The sequence below is a fragment of the Neovison vison genome, chromosome 9, assembly GCF_020171115.1.
Source record: "Neovison vison isolate M4711 chromosome 9, ASM_NN_V1, whole genome shotgun sequence".
NCBI lineage: Eukaryota > Metazoa > Chordata > Mammalia > Carnivora > Mustelidae > Neogale > Neogale vison.
The window spans coordinates 33,215,453-33,232,649 of record NC_058099.1 but is presented as its reverse complement, the minus strand read 5'-3'; the positions used below and the strand labels follow the sequence as shown (position 1 = coordinate 33,232,649).

Genomic DNA, 17,197 nt, shown 5'->3' with positions numbered 1-17,197 from the left:
AAAAAATAAGAAAAGAAAAAGGAAAATCAGTTGACTCTATATGTGTTGGTCTATATCTGGGTTATGTATTCAGTTCCATTGATGACTGTCCTTTTGACAATACCTACATTACATTGATTAATATACTTTTAAGTAAATTTGGAAATCGGTCTTTTTGCACTGGCTAGGATCTCCAGTGTGGTAGTGAATAGTAATGAAGAGAGTGAACATTTTTGCCCTGTTGCCAATCTTAGGGAGAAAGCATTCGTTCTTTTCTTGTTACGTATTATGTTAGCTGTGGATTTTTCACAGATGTTCTTTATCAGGTTGAGGCAGTCCCCTTCTTATTTTCTGAGAGTTTTTATCATAAATGATTTTGAACTTGGTTAGATGTCTTTTCCTCACCTATTATTTTACTATGTGGTTTTTCTCCTTTAGTGTGTTGATACAGGCAGTTGCATTGGTTGATTTACGAATGTTGGGCCAGTCTTTTGTTTCCAGAGTAAACCATATAGTTGATCATGATGTGTTATCCTTCTTACATATTGATGGATTTGGTTTGTTAATATTTTGTTAGGAATTTTTGTAATTATGTTAATGAAGGAAGTTGGTTTGGGCTTTTCTTAAAATGCCTTTTTCTGGTTTCAGTATCAGCATAATGCTGGCCTTATAAAATGAGTTTAGAAGTATTCCTTTCCCTTATGTTTTTTGGAAGAGTTTGTGTAAAGTGGTAGTATTTTTTTCTTGAAATTTTCAGTAGAATTGACAAACCATCTGGGTTTGAGTTTTCCTTGTGTGAAGGTTTTTAACTACAAATTCAACTTCCTTAATAGATATAGGGATATTAAGATTATTTATATCTTCTTGAATAAGCTTTGGAATTTGTGTCTTTTAATGAATTTATTCATTAAAATTATTTATTTTATCTAATTGACAAAATTTATTGGCATAAGTTTATAAGTTTAGAGACATTTGCTTTTTAATGTCTGTAAGACCTGTATTGATGGCCTGTTCTTTAATCCCATTAATAATAATTCGCATCTTCTCTCTTTTTTTCTTTATTAGTCTATCTGGAAGTTTATCAGTTTTATTGATGTTTTTTAAAAAGTAGTTTTGGTTTCATTATTTTTTATTTAACTTTCTTTTCTATTTCATTACTGATGTGTTTCATCAGTTCAGTACTGATTTTGCTCTCATTTTTATTACTTTCTTCCTTTTACTTTTAGTATAATTTGCTCTTTTTTCAAGGTAGTATATTAGATCACTGAATTGGGATCTTTCTTCTCTCCTAACAAAAGCATATAATGCTGCAGAATTCCCTTAAAATATTGTTTTAATGCCATCCAGCAAATTTTTGAACATTGTGTTTTCATTTATTTAAAAATATTTTCTGATGTTTTTGTTTTGAAGGAGGCTTCCTTTCTGACCCTTGGTTTTTTTTAAGAAGCATGTCATTAAGTTTGCAAATACAAAGTGATTGTCCACCTATCTTTCTGTTATTGATACCTAATTTAGTTTTTTTCTGGTCACAGGATACTCTGTATAATTTCAGTTTTTCTAAATTGGTCAAGGATTGCCTTAAGTCCCAGAGTGTATTCTGTCTTTGAAAAGAATGTATATTCTGCTATTATTGGAGTAGAGTCTTTTATAAATATCAGGTCAGTTTGATTGATGTTGTTAATCAGCTCTTCTATATCTTTAGTGGTTTTTGTTTACTGGTTCTACATTACTGAGAAAGAAGTTTTGAATTTTCCAAATAATTGTGAAGATATTCTTACTCCTCCATTAGTTTCTGCTTCGTGTGTTTCGAAGCACTGATATTTGGTGCACTCACGTTTAGGATTGTAATAGCTTCCTGATGAATTAACTCCTTAATTATGTAATGTCTGTCCTTATCCTAAGTGATATTCCTTGTTCTGGTATTAATTAATATGGCATATCTTTTTCTGTCTTTTTACTTTGAACCTATGTTGTATATCTATTTAAAATAACTTCTCATATATAGTGTATTGGTAAGTCTTTTATATCCACTCCATCAATCCTAAATTTTTATTGAGATATTTTCAATGTTTACATTTGATGTAATTTTTGCTGTGGCCAGCTTTAAATCTAACATTTTGCCAGATGTTTTCTATTTGTGCTACCTGTTCTTTGTGGCAGTTGTTGTTTCTGGCTCCACCCCCAACCCCCACTTTTTTGCCCAATTCTTTTTTTTTACTTTTAATTGCTTTTTTAAAAAAATTCCAATGTACTTAACATATGGTGTTATATAGCTTAAGGTGTACATCTCATTGTTTTTTAACTGAATTTTTTATTCTGTTTTATCTTTACTACTGGCTTATTAATTATGCTTCTTTAAAAATTTTTTAGTTGTTGCCATAAGGTTTATAATATATGTCTTTATCACATTCCCCTTTCAAAGAGTAGCCTACTACACATTGTGTATATACACACAGTATTAACTAAATGTTGGTGCTGGTGGTGACAGTTTGAAGAGAGCTAATGTTTCGCAAAGGGAAGTATGTAATGAGTATTTAGGTTATTTGCCATGTAAACCTTGCTGTCACTTGAGTATATTTGTCATTAAGAGCACTCACAAATAAGCTGCTATCTTATCTCCTTTCCAAAATGGACAAATGAGGGAATTGCTAGCATTGTATGCTATTCCTCCTTTTTGTTATCTAAACCAGAGAAAGAATAAGACTGTCAAGAATTCTGTACTGTCTAATATAGTACCCACTAGACACATTTAATTCCAGTTAAATTAAAAATTCATTTCCTCAGCCGTGCTGGCCACACTTCAAGTGCTCAGTCACCATATGTATTGGACAGCACAGATACAAAATATTTCCATCAGCACAGAAAGTTCTGTTGTGTAGCACTGTTGAAGGAAGAATTTTTTAACAAGTTTTCCATGGCTTGCCTTGCTAAGTCCACTTTTCTTGGCTTCCTGAACGTCATTCTGTTGTTGTATCACCATTCCATTTCCTATTAGTCCAAAGAGAGTATGAGTGGTTAATCTTGAAAAATGCCAATTAATGACCAATGAAAATCCTTAGCCAGGGTCCCCACAGATTTCCTAGGTACCAAAATTCTTTTTTTCTCTTGCTTGACCTCTTTGCTAGGTATGACACTTTCTAATTCTTTCCTCTTTTTGTTTATATGACACCAGCTCTGCCTTTTCTACTTATATCTCTCTGGTCACTTTTTTTCAGCCTTTTATAGGTTCTTCTTTCGTTGCCCATGTTTTAATGACAGCCTTCCATAGAGGTCCATCCTTAACCTTAATTTTTACTCCCTGGATACCAAATACCACATATATTTTGAAGGCCAACAACTCTAAACCCACTTCAGATCTCTAACCTGAATTCCTAGTGAATATATCTATGTGGCTGACCTACGAGGACCCCGGTCTCCATATGTCCCAAAGGGATTCATTCTCTTCCTTTCTTACAAACCTGTTCTACCTCATCCAGTGTGGGTCATTACTACCCACCGTGTTTCTAAGCTAGAAGCTTGGGAACTTCCCTCATTGTCCAAACCAGTTAATCAATTTCTGTTGCTTCTACCTCCTAATTACCTCTCAAATTGATTTTTTGTTTATTTGCAGGGCCCTGTTATCAAGTCCTCCACATTTCCAAGTATCTTTACAGCTCATTAGTTTTTCTCCTTTGCATTTATCTTCTCCACTACTGAGTAGTTACCTTTTCTAAAGTGCAGAACTTAACACTTTATTCCCCTTTTAAAAATATTCCCAAGTCTCCACATTATATTTGCTGAAATGCACATGTTAAATTAATATAGGAGTCTCATCTGGGTCTGCCTCTTTCTACCTCTCCTACCCCCATCTTTCAGTCCTCAGCTTATAATTTTAGAGTCTTTGTTCAATCATGTTCAGCCACGTAACTGCCTGGAATTCCTCAGTATCAACCATGTACTTCTCTCTGACCTCTGTGCCTTTTGAACTTCCTGTTCCCTTTAGAGGCTGATACCTCTCCCCATCCTGACCCCACACATCCTTTTCCTCCTTGCCTGGCTAATTCCTTCATGTCCTTCAGAATTCCATTCAGGCCTCTCCTTATCTGGGAAAAATTCCTGGTTGTCTTCGCTCTACAGACTAGTCTTTTTGCCCTCTGACTTCCCTGTGTTCTCATAATATTCTGTGCTTTTCTCCACCATAGCGGTTATTTCTCTACTGTAATAGCACAGAAAGTAATCAGTAATAGTTGGTGGGATAACCTAACACATGTACACTCTGAAAATCTATTTGAATCCACAAACTAATGAATCCTATTATAGTAACCTTCTATTGTGTTCTTATAGGTGAAGATGCTGGAAGCAGATCTGGTTTCAAAAATGCTACGAGCTGTCCTACAGTCTCATAAGAACGGAATAGCATTACCCCGGCTCCAAGGAGAGTACAGATCCTTGACTGGAGACTGGATCCCCTTTAAGCAGTTAGGTTACCCTACACTAGAAGCCTATCTGAGAAGTGTGCCAGCAGTTGTGAGGATAGAGACTAGTAGATCTGGAGAGGTAAGAAGGTAATTGTGCATGTCACAAGAGTCAAACCAATCTTGATTACCTACCTGGCACTTCTGATCTCCTAACTAGGCTAGAAGTGAAAGTGGAAAAGCACTAGCTAAGTGGTTTGAAGTTGGTAGTGTTAGGACAGCATCCGAAGCACAGCCTAGACTTCTTAGGTCTTTTACTTGATCCCTCAAATTCTTTTCATTGTAAAAGTAGACCCTATTCATGTTAAATCAAACATTTTAAAGTTAAAGTTTACCCAGTCTTCAGCATTCAAGCAAAATAAGGCTACTGGAGACCTAACTGCCGGGTCTCACACTGCATGCATTACGAACTTGCTACAACTGTTTCAGCCCAGGTGGTAATGACCTCCCGGTTACCAAAGCTAATAAATACCTTTAAATTCTCATGGTTTGACCTCCTTCCTATCTGTTCCTATTATCTGGACCCTAGTTCAATCCCTAGCAGAGTATTCAGCACTTTGATTATTACAGGGCTAATCCCACCATTCTCCTTGTCTTGAATCCCTTTGTTCTCTAGGCTGTTCTGTCCTTCACACCATTACGCTCATATGATTTAGTTTTTTAGTTTCTCCAGAGGAACATTTTATGTATAACATAACAATTTGGGGTAGTAATGAAATGTTTTATTGCACATACCCTGTGACCCAACAGTTCCACCTCTTTGTATCTGCCCAATACACAGTGTGAAAGATACAGACAACCATTGTCCAAAAGACAAAAATCACCCACCTCCCCAAACAGCACATTCTTCTGGGTATACTTCTGCGTATGTAGATAGATACAACAAATCTGGGCTATTTCTCCCCAAAACTTGTAATAGTTGTTCTGTTTGGTGGCATAGGGAAGGCGGTGGAGGAGGGAAAAGGTGACTAGGATTGAGAGAGTGATCAAAGGGAAGGCTCACCTGACCTGTAGTAATTTTTATAAGGAGGATGTATAAATTAGTTAACTATTATAGTAATAATAAAACTTGTTTCAACATCCCTGATTCTGCCAGAGAGTGCTAAGCCCTCCCCTCTGTCTACTTGGCACTTTGTAATATACCCAAGATAGCACTTGACACAATGTTTTTTATTTAGTCTCTTTGTGTCTTTTTCCTTTGTAAGTTTCTTGAGGATGAATGATTGTTTTTTTTACCTCTAATAGTTGGTGCTTAGTAAATATATGTTTGAATGTGTGAATGACTAAATGTGTGCATGAGTTACTAAGTTAATAATGCCTCATATGGCTACTATGCTATAATTCACTGAACCCTGCTCTCCTATTATGAACATTTTTAATGGTTCCAAGTTTTGATTATTAAAATAACCCCTATTGTGCGTATTTGGGTATGTACATTTTTCTTCAGTCATTTCTTGTAATATATTTTCATTAATAGAAATACTGGGCCAAAGAATAGGAGTATATCTTGGCTTATATAAAGCCTCATTGCTTTCCTGTTCCTGCTCTCAACTTAGAATCAGAGGCTTTTTAACACTAGGTGGGGCTTTAGAGACCTACATACTTCAGAAAAAAAACAAAAAAAAACGAACAATCTCCTGTATGTCACACCAGTTTTTTCAAAAGTTAAAAGCTGAACTGCCGTGTTTTAAGCAGGTGCCACAGTGTCCAGGGCCTCTTCTTGGCCTGTCTTGCCCTCACCACCCCTCTGCCATTGTGAGGCCCTGGAGCTGCCATAGAGCAGCTTGAAAACCCCAAATCTAAGCCCACTCCCGCTTTACAGCTGAGAATACTAAGATGCGGGAGGTAAACTGATTTATCCCAAGTCACCTGGTTAATCTACTTCAGTGACAAGATTAGGGTTGGGTGGTCTTTGAGAGGTAATACCAGTAGCAGTTATGAGTCCATGCTTTGCATTCAGAGAGATAGCCTAGCTGTGTGACAGGAAGTTTACTTAACTTTCCTGAGCCTCCCTTACCCATATATAAATGGGAATAAAATATATCTCAAGGATTATATGAGATACTATGTGTGACACAGGTTTCTTCTGGTTCATTTGTTAATCCCATAGTACCTAGCACATTGTAGATGCTTAATGAGTAGCTATTTAAGGAATAAGTACAATTTTCAATTTGAGGAGGGATTATTCAATATGCTGGACTATTCTTGGTTTCTCTTGTAGAATATGTAATTTTGCTCTCACAGTTTCAAGGAGAGAGACTTAAACATTTGCATATAGTCTGATTTGGTATGTGTAAACTCACTAAGATCCACTTTCAAAAATGAGCCTCTAGGCACCAGTGAATCTGAGAAATATTTCTCCTTTCCCCTTGCCGCTCATGAACAGATTACCTGCTATGCCATGGCCTGCACAGAAACTGCGAGAATTGCTCAGCTTGTGGCCCGTCAGAGGAGTTCTAAAAGGAAAACTGGGCGGCAAGTTAACTGTCAGATGAGAGTAAAGAAAACCATGCCATTTTTTCTAGAAGGTACGTTCTTCTCATATGCTGAAATTTTAAGCCTGTCTATGAATACATTATCATCGGGAATTACGGAAGCATTGCTTGTATTCATGATAAACACCTATATTTGTTAACATTCACATGTCAAGGGGGAAATCCTAAAGCTGATATTTCCATTTGAAATTGAGTTCCATCACCAGATGATGGGCATGACCTACTAAGTTACCACACAGCGTGAACTAACTCAAGAGTAGATTTTAATTAAGCTTATTATGGCAAAGTATCGTTTTATTCTTTTAAGTTACTTAGGGGAAAGACTAATCTAGAATGCTGGATTTGTGACTTATTTAGCAAATCATGTCTATACAAAAACCATGTCTTTATACTTTTTATACTAAAATCCTCTATTTTCAGGAAAAAATCATGAGTTACATAATACACAAAGGTGTTGTAGGAAACTCAGCCAGTGTTTACTGGACACTTATCTCAAAGAGCTTATAATCATTCTAAAACTAAATTATCAAGATGTAGCTCAAAGATAATATACAAGAGTAGATGCTTAAATGCCACAGTGAGCATTTTCAACGAGGGAGCAATTGTGGTGAGAATGGCAGTGGAGGACTTCATGGTGAAGGGGGACTTGACCCAGACCTTGGGCGATGGGAAGAATTTAAATAGATGAAGAAGAGACAGGGAGACTGAGTATGCTGCATTTGTAGCAGCGTAAAGTGGCTGTCATGGAAGGGTTGATTGGTGAGTAGAGGGATGGTACTGACTAGTTTAGCAGATGAAGCCACATTTTAAAGACTCTCATCAGCTAAATACCAATCTGTTCTTCCCCTACTGACAAACCCTGTAGTGACAACTTTCTTGTGTTCTTACACATTATTCTAAGAATAGAGACCCACAGAAAACATCTGGACAGGGGAGTGGGATAGTGAAACTAGGTTCTGGGGAAGCTAATTGATTTTATTATATATGCCTAACTTCATAGGGAAACCAAAAGCAACCCTCAGACAACCAGGAATTTCTTCAGATTTTTCTATCAGCAAAAAACCTAATCCAACACTGTTAAGAGACAAAGGAAACTCTCTTGGAATTAAGTCTGATGCTGAAATGCCGCCTTACACATTACACACAACTATCGGAAGCGATGTATTCAAAGACGTTCCAGTGCAGAGGCATGTGACCATACCTACAAACAACAGGTATTTGGGGCTTTATCTGGCTAAAAGGAGAAGTTTGGAGAACATAGGATAATTAATGTTAAAAATGTGTGTTTAGGTCAAGAAGGAAATACTTTCTGGTTTATCTAATGTAAGTTCACATGTAGGAGGGAAATGTATCATTACTACAAAGCCACTTTTACTGCTATCTAAATGTCATTGTCTGAATATCTTCATTTTATATTTTCTCTGCATTTTTGGTAATCTCTCCTTATAAAATTTATGTTGAAAGCTCTCACAGGAAAAAACAGCAAAGCTCTCACAAGTTATTCTAAGATGCTATTTCAGCATAACTTACAATTTTTTCTGAAAATATTTCTTATAATTACTTTTGTAAATTTTTAATAAAATCTATTGGTTTATACATTCCATTGTGCTCTAATAGTCATATTTATATATACAGTGTATATATATATATACAGTGTGTGTGTACATATATATTTATATATATAGTATAATTATACAGTAGCATCATACATTCATACATCAGAATATTGGACAGAATAAGGACAAGCTTAAAGTCTTAGTTTGGGTGCTACCATTTATTAGCCAGGTGAATAAGTGAAATTACCTCATCTTTTGGGCTGTGGTTTCCTCATTCATTTAATGAAAATGTTAAATGATCTCAAAGTTCCTTTCTGGCTCTAAGTCTTATGGCTTTGTAAGGTAATTCAGGTCAGCAAACCATAACCTATGGGCCAAATCTGTCCCATTGCCTGTTTTTTTGTAAATAAAGTTTTACTGAAACAAAGCCATATCCTTTTGTTTATATATTGTCTGTGGTTGCTTTTGCACAACCACAGAGCTGAGTATTTGTACAGAGATAGTATAGCCTGCAAAATCTGAAATGTACACTAGTGGACCCTTTACAGAAAAAGTTTACCAACTCCTCACATAGATGAATCATTATCACATTCTTTCATTCTTTTTGTGTCTTTACAAAATAAATTTTGTTGTACCATATCTTTCTAAATCAGTGTTCAAAAATCCCAGCACTGTCCCCCATATTAGAATATTTAGAAGGAATTTGTTATTTTTAATAAGTTAGGTAAAATTTTTCATAATAGTATATGTTTAATGCTAGTTATGGCTAGTTATTATAATTTTGATAAGGTCTGGGAAAACATGGATCATTAAAACTTGGATCTTCACCCAAAGCAGTAGTTGGGTCTAATATGTGACTGAGGTACCATTGCTCCTCTAGTTGTGTGCCTAAATTTCAAGATCCATTTTGAATTGAATCTATAAAATGACATAAAAACTTAGACATTCTAGACTGTGGGCACAGGGGAGCATTCTCTAGGTCTGGTGTCTCCTACCTGCCTCTTAGTGACAATGGGCAACCTAGATGAATGCCTTCCATTCCTCCAGGTAGCAACAGCAGTGATTGAACAGAGGCTGTGCCAGCACTAAGCAGTCCAAAGAGCAGGCCCAAGATGGTGCTTTCTGACCTATAGCCTACTGTGTTCTCACCCTTCCACCTGGCAGCATTAGGCCCAGGGAAGTGCATTCTGCTCCAATGGGCAGCACCTGCAGAGATCAAGAAGGAGCCCCAACAGCAACAAATAAATGTACCATAAGGACAATGAAAAACGACTTATCATTGGAACTACAGCCTATAAAAGTGGGCCAGGAGCTATGTGCTAAACCTAAGCAGGGTAACTACCTGCTAACATGTGACTTTCAAATAGAGTTCAGTCTCCCAACATATGTCCCATTGTCCAGGAAAGAATAAAAAAATCATTTGTTATACTAAGAACCAGGATAATGACAACTTGAATAAGAAAAGACAATTGACAGATGCCAACACCAAGATGAATCAGATGTTGAAATTATCTGACAAAAATTCAGCCATCAGAAAGGATGAATACCCACCATTTACATCAATATGGATGGAACTGGAGGGAATTATGCTAAGTGAAATAAGTCAAGCAAAGAAAGACAATTATACAGTTTCACTTATATGTGGAAATAAGAAATAGCATGGAGGACATTAGGAGAAGGGAGAACTGAAGGGGGGGGAAGTCAGAGGAGGAGATGAACCATGAGAGTCTGTGAACTCTGGGAAAATATCTGAAGGTTTCAGAGGGGAGAGGGGTAGGGGAATGGGTTAATCTGGTGATGGGTATTAAGGAGGGCACGTGTTGTAATGAGCCCTGGGTGTTATATGCAAAAAATGATTCATGGAACACTACATCAAAAACTGCATGTACTTGGGGCACCTGGGTGGCTCAGTGGGCTAAAGCCTCTGCCTTCAGCTCAGGTCATGATCCCTGGGTCCTGGGATCAAGCCTTGCATCGGGCTCTCTGCTCAGCAGGGGGCTTGCTTCCTCCTCTCTCTCTGCCTGCCTCTCTGCCTACTTGTGATCTCTGTCTGTCAAATAAATAAATAAAATATTAAAAAAGAACCATATGTACTGATATACTGTATGATGACTAACATAACATGATAAAAACATATATATATAAAATTATCTGTCAAAAATTTTAAAGTAGCTCTCCTAAAAACGCTTCAATGAACAATTGCAAATAATTTGAAAAAAGTGGAAAAATTGGAAATTCACCAAAGAAATAGAACATATAAAAAGAACCAAAATAGGAAGCTATAGTTCTAAAAAATGGAATACCAGAATACAGAATTCACTGGGTAACCTCAATAACAGAATGAGTATGACAGAGGAGAGAATCAGTGAACTTGGAAGATAGAGCGATAGAAATGACCCACTAAGAACAGCAGAGTAAATAGACTTCCTTCAAAAACAAAGTAAAACAAACAAATTAGAAAAAAAAAAAAAAAAGAACCACTTAGCAAAGCCTGAGGGCCTTATGGAAATAAAACACCCAGAAGACCCTTAGGGACCTATGGGGGGAATAAGAAAAAGTCTAACATTTGTATTATCTCAGGAGAGACTCAGAAGAGGAGGAAAAGTGGGGCTGAAAGAGTATTTGACAGTATAATGGCTCAAAACCTCTCAAATTTGGCTAAGGACGCAAACCTACAGATTGAAGAGTTCAGAGAGTCCTAAACAGGATGAATCCATAGAAACTCACATGAAGACACATCGTAATTAAACTTCTAAAAACTAAAGACAAAAAAATCTTGAAAACAGCCAGAGAGAAATGATACATCATCTATAGGGGAATACCAGGTCTTTTTTTTTTTTTTTTTAATACCAGGTCTTTTTAAAGATTTATTTATTTAAGAGAAATATTACATAGTTAAAACCATTATTAACTTAATATTTGAGGGCTCACCAAATCTTCTGTGAAGCTGATAAAAGATCAAAATGATCTTCCCAGAAAAATAAATGAAAATAATAAAAATTTTAAAAAACATATACATACATCTTTGTATATTAATTCAAGAGATTCTTGGGTCCCAGAATCCCTTTCTCAAAATCTCTGGTTAAGAACTCATGCCTGCCAGTTAACAAACTGGAAGGTTCTAGAAAGATAACATGATGGGTAATTTCTAATACTGTAGGTATCAAGCTAAGTTTATTATGTGTCACCAGTAAAGCAGAGAGAGGAATTGGGAATAAGGATATATGATTGATTTGTGATTTCTCTGATTTATATGAGGGAAGGAAATATTAATCTTTAAAATAATGTAATTCATGACCATTGTATTTTTATTAAGTGATAAGATTACTAAACTAGATATTTAATATATTTATCCATAAAACATAGATAAATACAGAGCTGAAGGTTGAGGTTCCCTTTAGACCCATTAGAAAGAGAGAAGAAATTGCTCTGTGTATAAAAATCATGGACTTTGGATAGGAATAAATGGCTGTCTGGCATTAGCCAACAGACACCATGATCAAAAAGGCATCCTTCAAATATTAAGCTAAATGAATATAAATTTAGTGTTGGTTTCTGAGTCTTTGCATGTTTAAAGTAGTTTTGTGTTTAGTACATCCAAAATATTTGTAGGAAGCATGTTCTAAAAAACATTTATTGCTTTGTTCTGATTGTAAAAGTATTATATATATGGTATAGAAAATTTGCAAAGTATAAGGAAGTGAAAGAAATTAAAAAATTGCCTCTAATCCAAACATAAATGTAACCATTTAAAAATATCTGTCTTTTGGAGGCACTTGGATAATTCAATTGATTAAGCATCTGACTCTTGATTTTGGCTCAGGTCATGATCTCAGGGTCCTGGGATGGAGCCCTGCGTAGGGATCTGCACTTAGTGTGGGGTATGCTTGAGGATTCTCTCTTGCCTTTTCCCTCTGCCCCTCCCTCCACACACACTCTCTCTCTCTCTCTCAAATAAGTAAATCTTTAAAGAATATATCTATTTTAGGTGCACCTGGTTGGTTAAACTTCTAATTCTTGGTTTTGGCTCAGGTTGTGATCTTGTAGTCATGAGATAGCATCAGGCTCTGTGCTCATTTGGAGTCAGCTTGAGATTCTCTCTCCCTCTCTCTCTGCTCCTCCCTCTGCTCACTCTCTGTCCCAAATGATACATAAATATTAAATATATATATATATATACACACACATATATACACATAAATATTAAATATATATTTAATATATTAATTTATAATATATATTTATATTTTATATATTTATATATAAATGATATATGTTTATATATTATTTATATGTTTATATATAATATTTATATATAAATTATATATTTATATATTAGATATATATTTAATATATAAAAACACATACGCTTAAATATATATATTTAATATTTATGTGTATGTAAGTTTTTAAAAATACAAGTGGAGGGGTGCCTGGGTGGCTCAGTGGGTTAAGCCTCTGCCTTCGGCTCAGGTCATGATCTCAGGGTCCTGGGATCAAGCCCCGCATCAGGCTCTCTGCTCAGCAGGGAACCTGCTTCCCTCTCTCTCTCTGCCGCCTCTCTGCCTACTTGTGATCTCACTTGCTATCAAATAAATAAATGAAACCTTTAAAAAATACAAGTGGAATCAAACTATGTATTACTATTTTATAAACTGTTTTAAAGGTAATATATTTTTAACCCACATAATTAAGAATACTTCTACATTATCAATTTTTAAAAATTTGTTTGTTTTAAGTAATCTCTCCACCCATTGTGGGGCTCTAACTCATAACCCGGAGATCAAAAGTCACATACTCTTCTGACTGAGCCAGCCAGGTGCCCTTACATTATCATTTTTCATGTTGTCAGGGAAGTCCATTGCCCAACCACCTATTGTTGAATGTAAATGATTTCCATTATTGTAACCAATTCTATGATGAACATTTCTGTAGAACAGAACTTGCATATATTCATAACTAGTTTCTTAGAATAAATTGATAAAATTGGGTAAAAGAGTATACATACTAAGGCTATTACTAATTTGTGCTCCATGCAGTTTATACCAATTATGTTCTAGAAGTATATGATGTGATTGTTTCTTTATACCCCTGCCAACACTAGGCATCACTTTTTTTTTTAAAGATTTTATTTATTTATTTGACAGGGAGAGAGAGAGGGAGAATCACAAGTAGGCAGAGAGGCAGGCAGAGAGAGAGAGAGAGAGAGGGGGGGGAAGCAGGCTCCCTGCTGAGCAGAGAGCCTGATGCGGGGCTTGATCCCAGGACTCTGGGATCATGACCTGAGCTGAAGGCAGAGGCTTAACCCACAGAGCCACCCAGGTGCCCCTACGCATCACTTTTTTAGTTGATACTCTAAAAGGTGAAAAAAATGTAGCTGTGTTTTAATGTCGATTTCTTTGACTTGGATTCTTAAGGAGGTTATAATTTTCTTTTTTTTTTCCCAATTTATTTATTTTCAGAAAAACATTATTCATTATTTTTTCACCACACCCAGTGCTCCATGCAAGCTGTGCCCTCTGTAATACCCACCACCTGGTACCCCAACCTCCCACCCCCCCGCCACTTCAAACCCCTCAGACTGTTTTTCAGAGTCCATAGGTTATAATTTTCTTAAATGTTTACTCAACTATTTGTAGATCTTTTGTGAATTACATGTCTTTGCCCTTTGCACAACTCTTCTGTTTCTTTTTCTTTTCTCATTTGTAAAAATAATTTACAAATTAAGGATGTTGACCTTTTGCCATATGTTGGTAATGTTTCCTCAGTTTATTTAATTTTGGTATTTCCATTATACAAAAACTTCAAAATTTTGTATAGTTACATCTATTAATCTGTTCCCTTGTGGCTCTGTCTTTAGGTGTTATGCTTAGAAAAGCATTTTTACCCCACTATTATGTAACAATTCTTCTGTGTTCTTTTAGGATGTTATGCTTTCATTAAGTACTTAATCCCGAATTTATGTGGTTTTGTATAACATGAGATTTTGAAGTGTTATTAGACAGATGTCCTAATACCAATCAGTAAATAATCTTTTCTTTCCACCCTGGTTTCAAATACTGTCTTTACCAATAATAAATTGTTATAAATATATAACTCAGTTTCTGGGCTTTCCAATTCAGAATCATTAATTACCTGTTTATTCTTTTGCTGTGCCAATTTATTCAGATTATTATAACTCTGTAATGTGTTAATAATCTTTACTCTCTACTTCTTCCTCTCTCTACTCCTGATAGGGGTTCTTGCTTCTATCCTGTGCTTTCATTCTACCTATTGCCGCTATCATAGCACTTAGTAGATTTTGCTTTTATAAATAGATTTTGTCAGTGCATTATTATCTATTTTCATGTAAGAGATTATATAGATTTAGTAGTTTATAATGCATATTATCTCCTAGTTTCTGTGGGTCAGGTATCTGACACTGCTTAGCTGGGTCATCTGCCTCAGTCTCTTAAGAGGCTGCAGCAAAGGTACTGGCCGTGGCCGCAATGAATTAAGCAAGGATCTGCCTCTGGGCTGATGCACATTGTTGTTGGCATAATCATTTCCTTTCAGGTTTTCCTCAGTGCCCAAGTTCCCTGCTGTTGGCCAAAGACCATTTTCAATTTGTTTCCACATAGGCCTCCCCAATATGTCCATTTGTGCTAACAGGGGGAAAGTTAGAATCTTTTGTGACATAATCATTTGTAATACCCTCAATCTTGACATATGCTGTTGGTTAGAAGCAAGTGACTCAAGGTGAGCACTGGGGTGGTGCTCCAAGCTTTTATAAATAGGCTGTAGATCCCAAGGCTGTAGATCCCAAGGCAAGAATCACTCGGGGCCATGTCATAGCTGCTTACCACAGTTTTCTCAACTATATATATAGTCCGTGAGATAGGGGTGTGTTTCTCTTCCTAATCACAGATCATTACTGTCTCCCCATGCGTGCACATAGTAGGTCTTTAAGTAAGTGTTTGTAGGTTAAGAATGTGTCTTTAATGAATGGCATATGTTTAGATTTGATGGAGGATTTTGGGGGGGCCAGTCTAAATATTTGCCCTTTTTATTTTTATTTTTATTTTTTTTTAAGAGAGAACAAGTCGGGTGGCAGGGAGAGGGAAAGAGAGAATCCGAAGCAGGCTCTATGCCCAGTGCAGAGCCCAACCTTGGGGCTCAGTCTCATGACCCTGAGATCATGACCTGAGCCAAAGTCAAGAGCCAGACGCCCACCTGACTGAGTCACCTATTCGCCCCACTATTTGTCTTTTAAGAAACAAAATAATAAATGTTTTATACTTACTGTTATAGAATTGATTGGATCTCTTTCATCTTATTATGTTTGTTTTTCATGTGTTCCTGCAGTTTCCCTTGAAAGCTTTCTTTTGCTATGTTAACTGGTTTTCTTTCCCATCCATCGCATCTACCCATTCTTGATCCATATCTGTCCTTGCCATAATCTCTCTGTGCCCTCCTCTTGCTCACAGCCCTTTGCCTGCTACTAGAACCCTCAAAGCAGACTCAGAGCAGGGGAGGGTTCCAGTTTACATTTTTATGGCTCTGGTGCAAGTGAAAAGAGTGCTGTCTCCCTACCATTTCTGCATAAATAGGAGTTGGATATGTTTTGACATCTTCTATTATGACCCAGATGCATTAATACATAAATATGAAGCTCTTATCGTTGCATCATATATTAAATAAGTTGTATTGGTAGTCTAAAATTTAATAGTTTATTATAGAATTAAAATATTATGAGATGTGCTTCATTCCAAAGAATTTAGCTAATTTTTAGAGTATTCCATGCTGTCCCAAAATTGGAAAATATATGTACTGTGTCATTGTCACCCACTCTGGTCCCATACCCACTGATGGGCAAGATGCAGTCATTGATTCATTCAATCATCTTATTCACTCTTACAACATTCACTCTCCCTTGCTTATACCAAGCAGTATCCTAGACACCGGGAACGGGTCATTAAGATACTTGGAGTCTAGTGAGGGAGACTGATAGGAACAGAAAAGGTGTGTGTGTGGGGGGGGGGTCTTTGTCCTCCTATTTGGAGAAATCTTCCTACATAAATCCAATATAATTTATATAAAAATTATTATTTAAGTAAGGTGTGAGATATGGGGAATCTATGTTTCTTTTTTTCTCCTTGTTATTTGAGCAATCCCCTCTGTGGTTTGGAATGCCACTTTTTTTCATATGCTCAGATACAGTGTAAATTGTATGTAATTTAAATTTATAATTGTAAATTGAGTGTTTCTATGCTCTGTATCATTTTAGTTCTGTTCAAAGATTATAAATGTAATTTTGTAACTCATTTCAATTCCTGGTGATAGAAGTCCTTCATTTTTTAGTTATATTCTAAAATATTCTTTATGTTCAAGTACTTACTCTCTGCATGATTTTTTTTTTTTTTTACTTTATATGCCTAGTCCCTTAAAGGTGATTAATAGGAAATCTAACTTCCAAGTTCTTTTAAAGTTCCAGTTTAGGGCACGCAGGTGGCTCAGATGGTTAAGCATCTGCCTTCGGCTTGGGTCACGATCCCAGAGTCCTGGGATCAAGTCCTGCATCAGGCTCCTTCTCGGTGGGAAGCCTGCTTCTCCCTCTGCCTCTCTCTCTCTCTGTCTCTCATGAATAAATAAAACCTATAAAGTTCTAGTTTAAATTTAGCGTTTAATACCCATCACCCTGTATTAAGGAGGGCACATGTGGTGATGAGCACTG

The 17,197-nt window shown here is 36.2% G+C and overlaps 1 protein-coding gene across 3 annotated transcripts in view; it reads left to right on the top strand.

The window, feature by feature from the left end:
• The window catches only part of TDRD7 (tudor domain containing 7), a 73,372-nt gene that overhangs the window by 9,771 nt on the left and 46,404 nt on the right, over nt 1-17,197 (top strand). The window contains exons 2-4 of one of the 3 annotated variants that reach the window (XM_044265296.1): nt 4,303-4,515; nt 6,820-6,961; nt 7,929-8,142. In XM_044265296.1, the coding sequence (XP_044121231.1) occupies nt 4,309-4,515; nt 6,820-6,961; nt 7,929-8,142 (563 nt within the window). In that variant the 5' untranslated portion in view covers nt 4,303-4,308. Of the gene's footprint in view, nt 1-4,302; nt 4,516-6,819; nt 6,962-7,928; nt 8,143-17,197 lie in introns of those variants that run through there. The other 2 variants (XM_044265297.1, XM_044265298.1) reach the window with 2 other exon arrangements.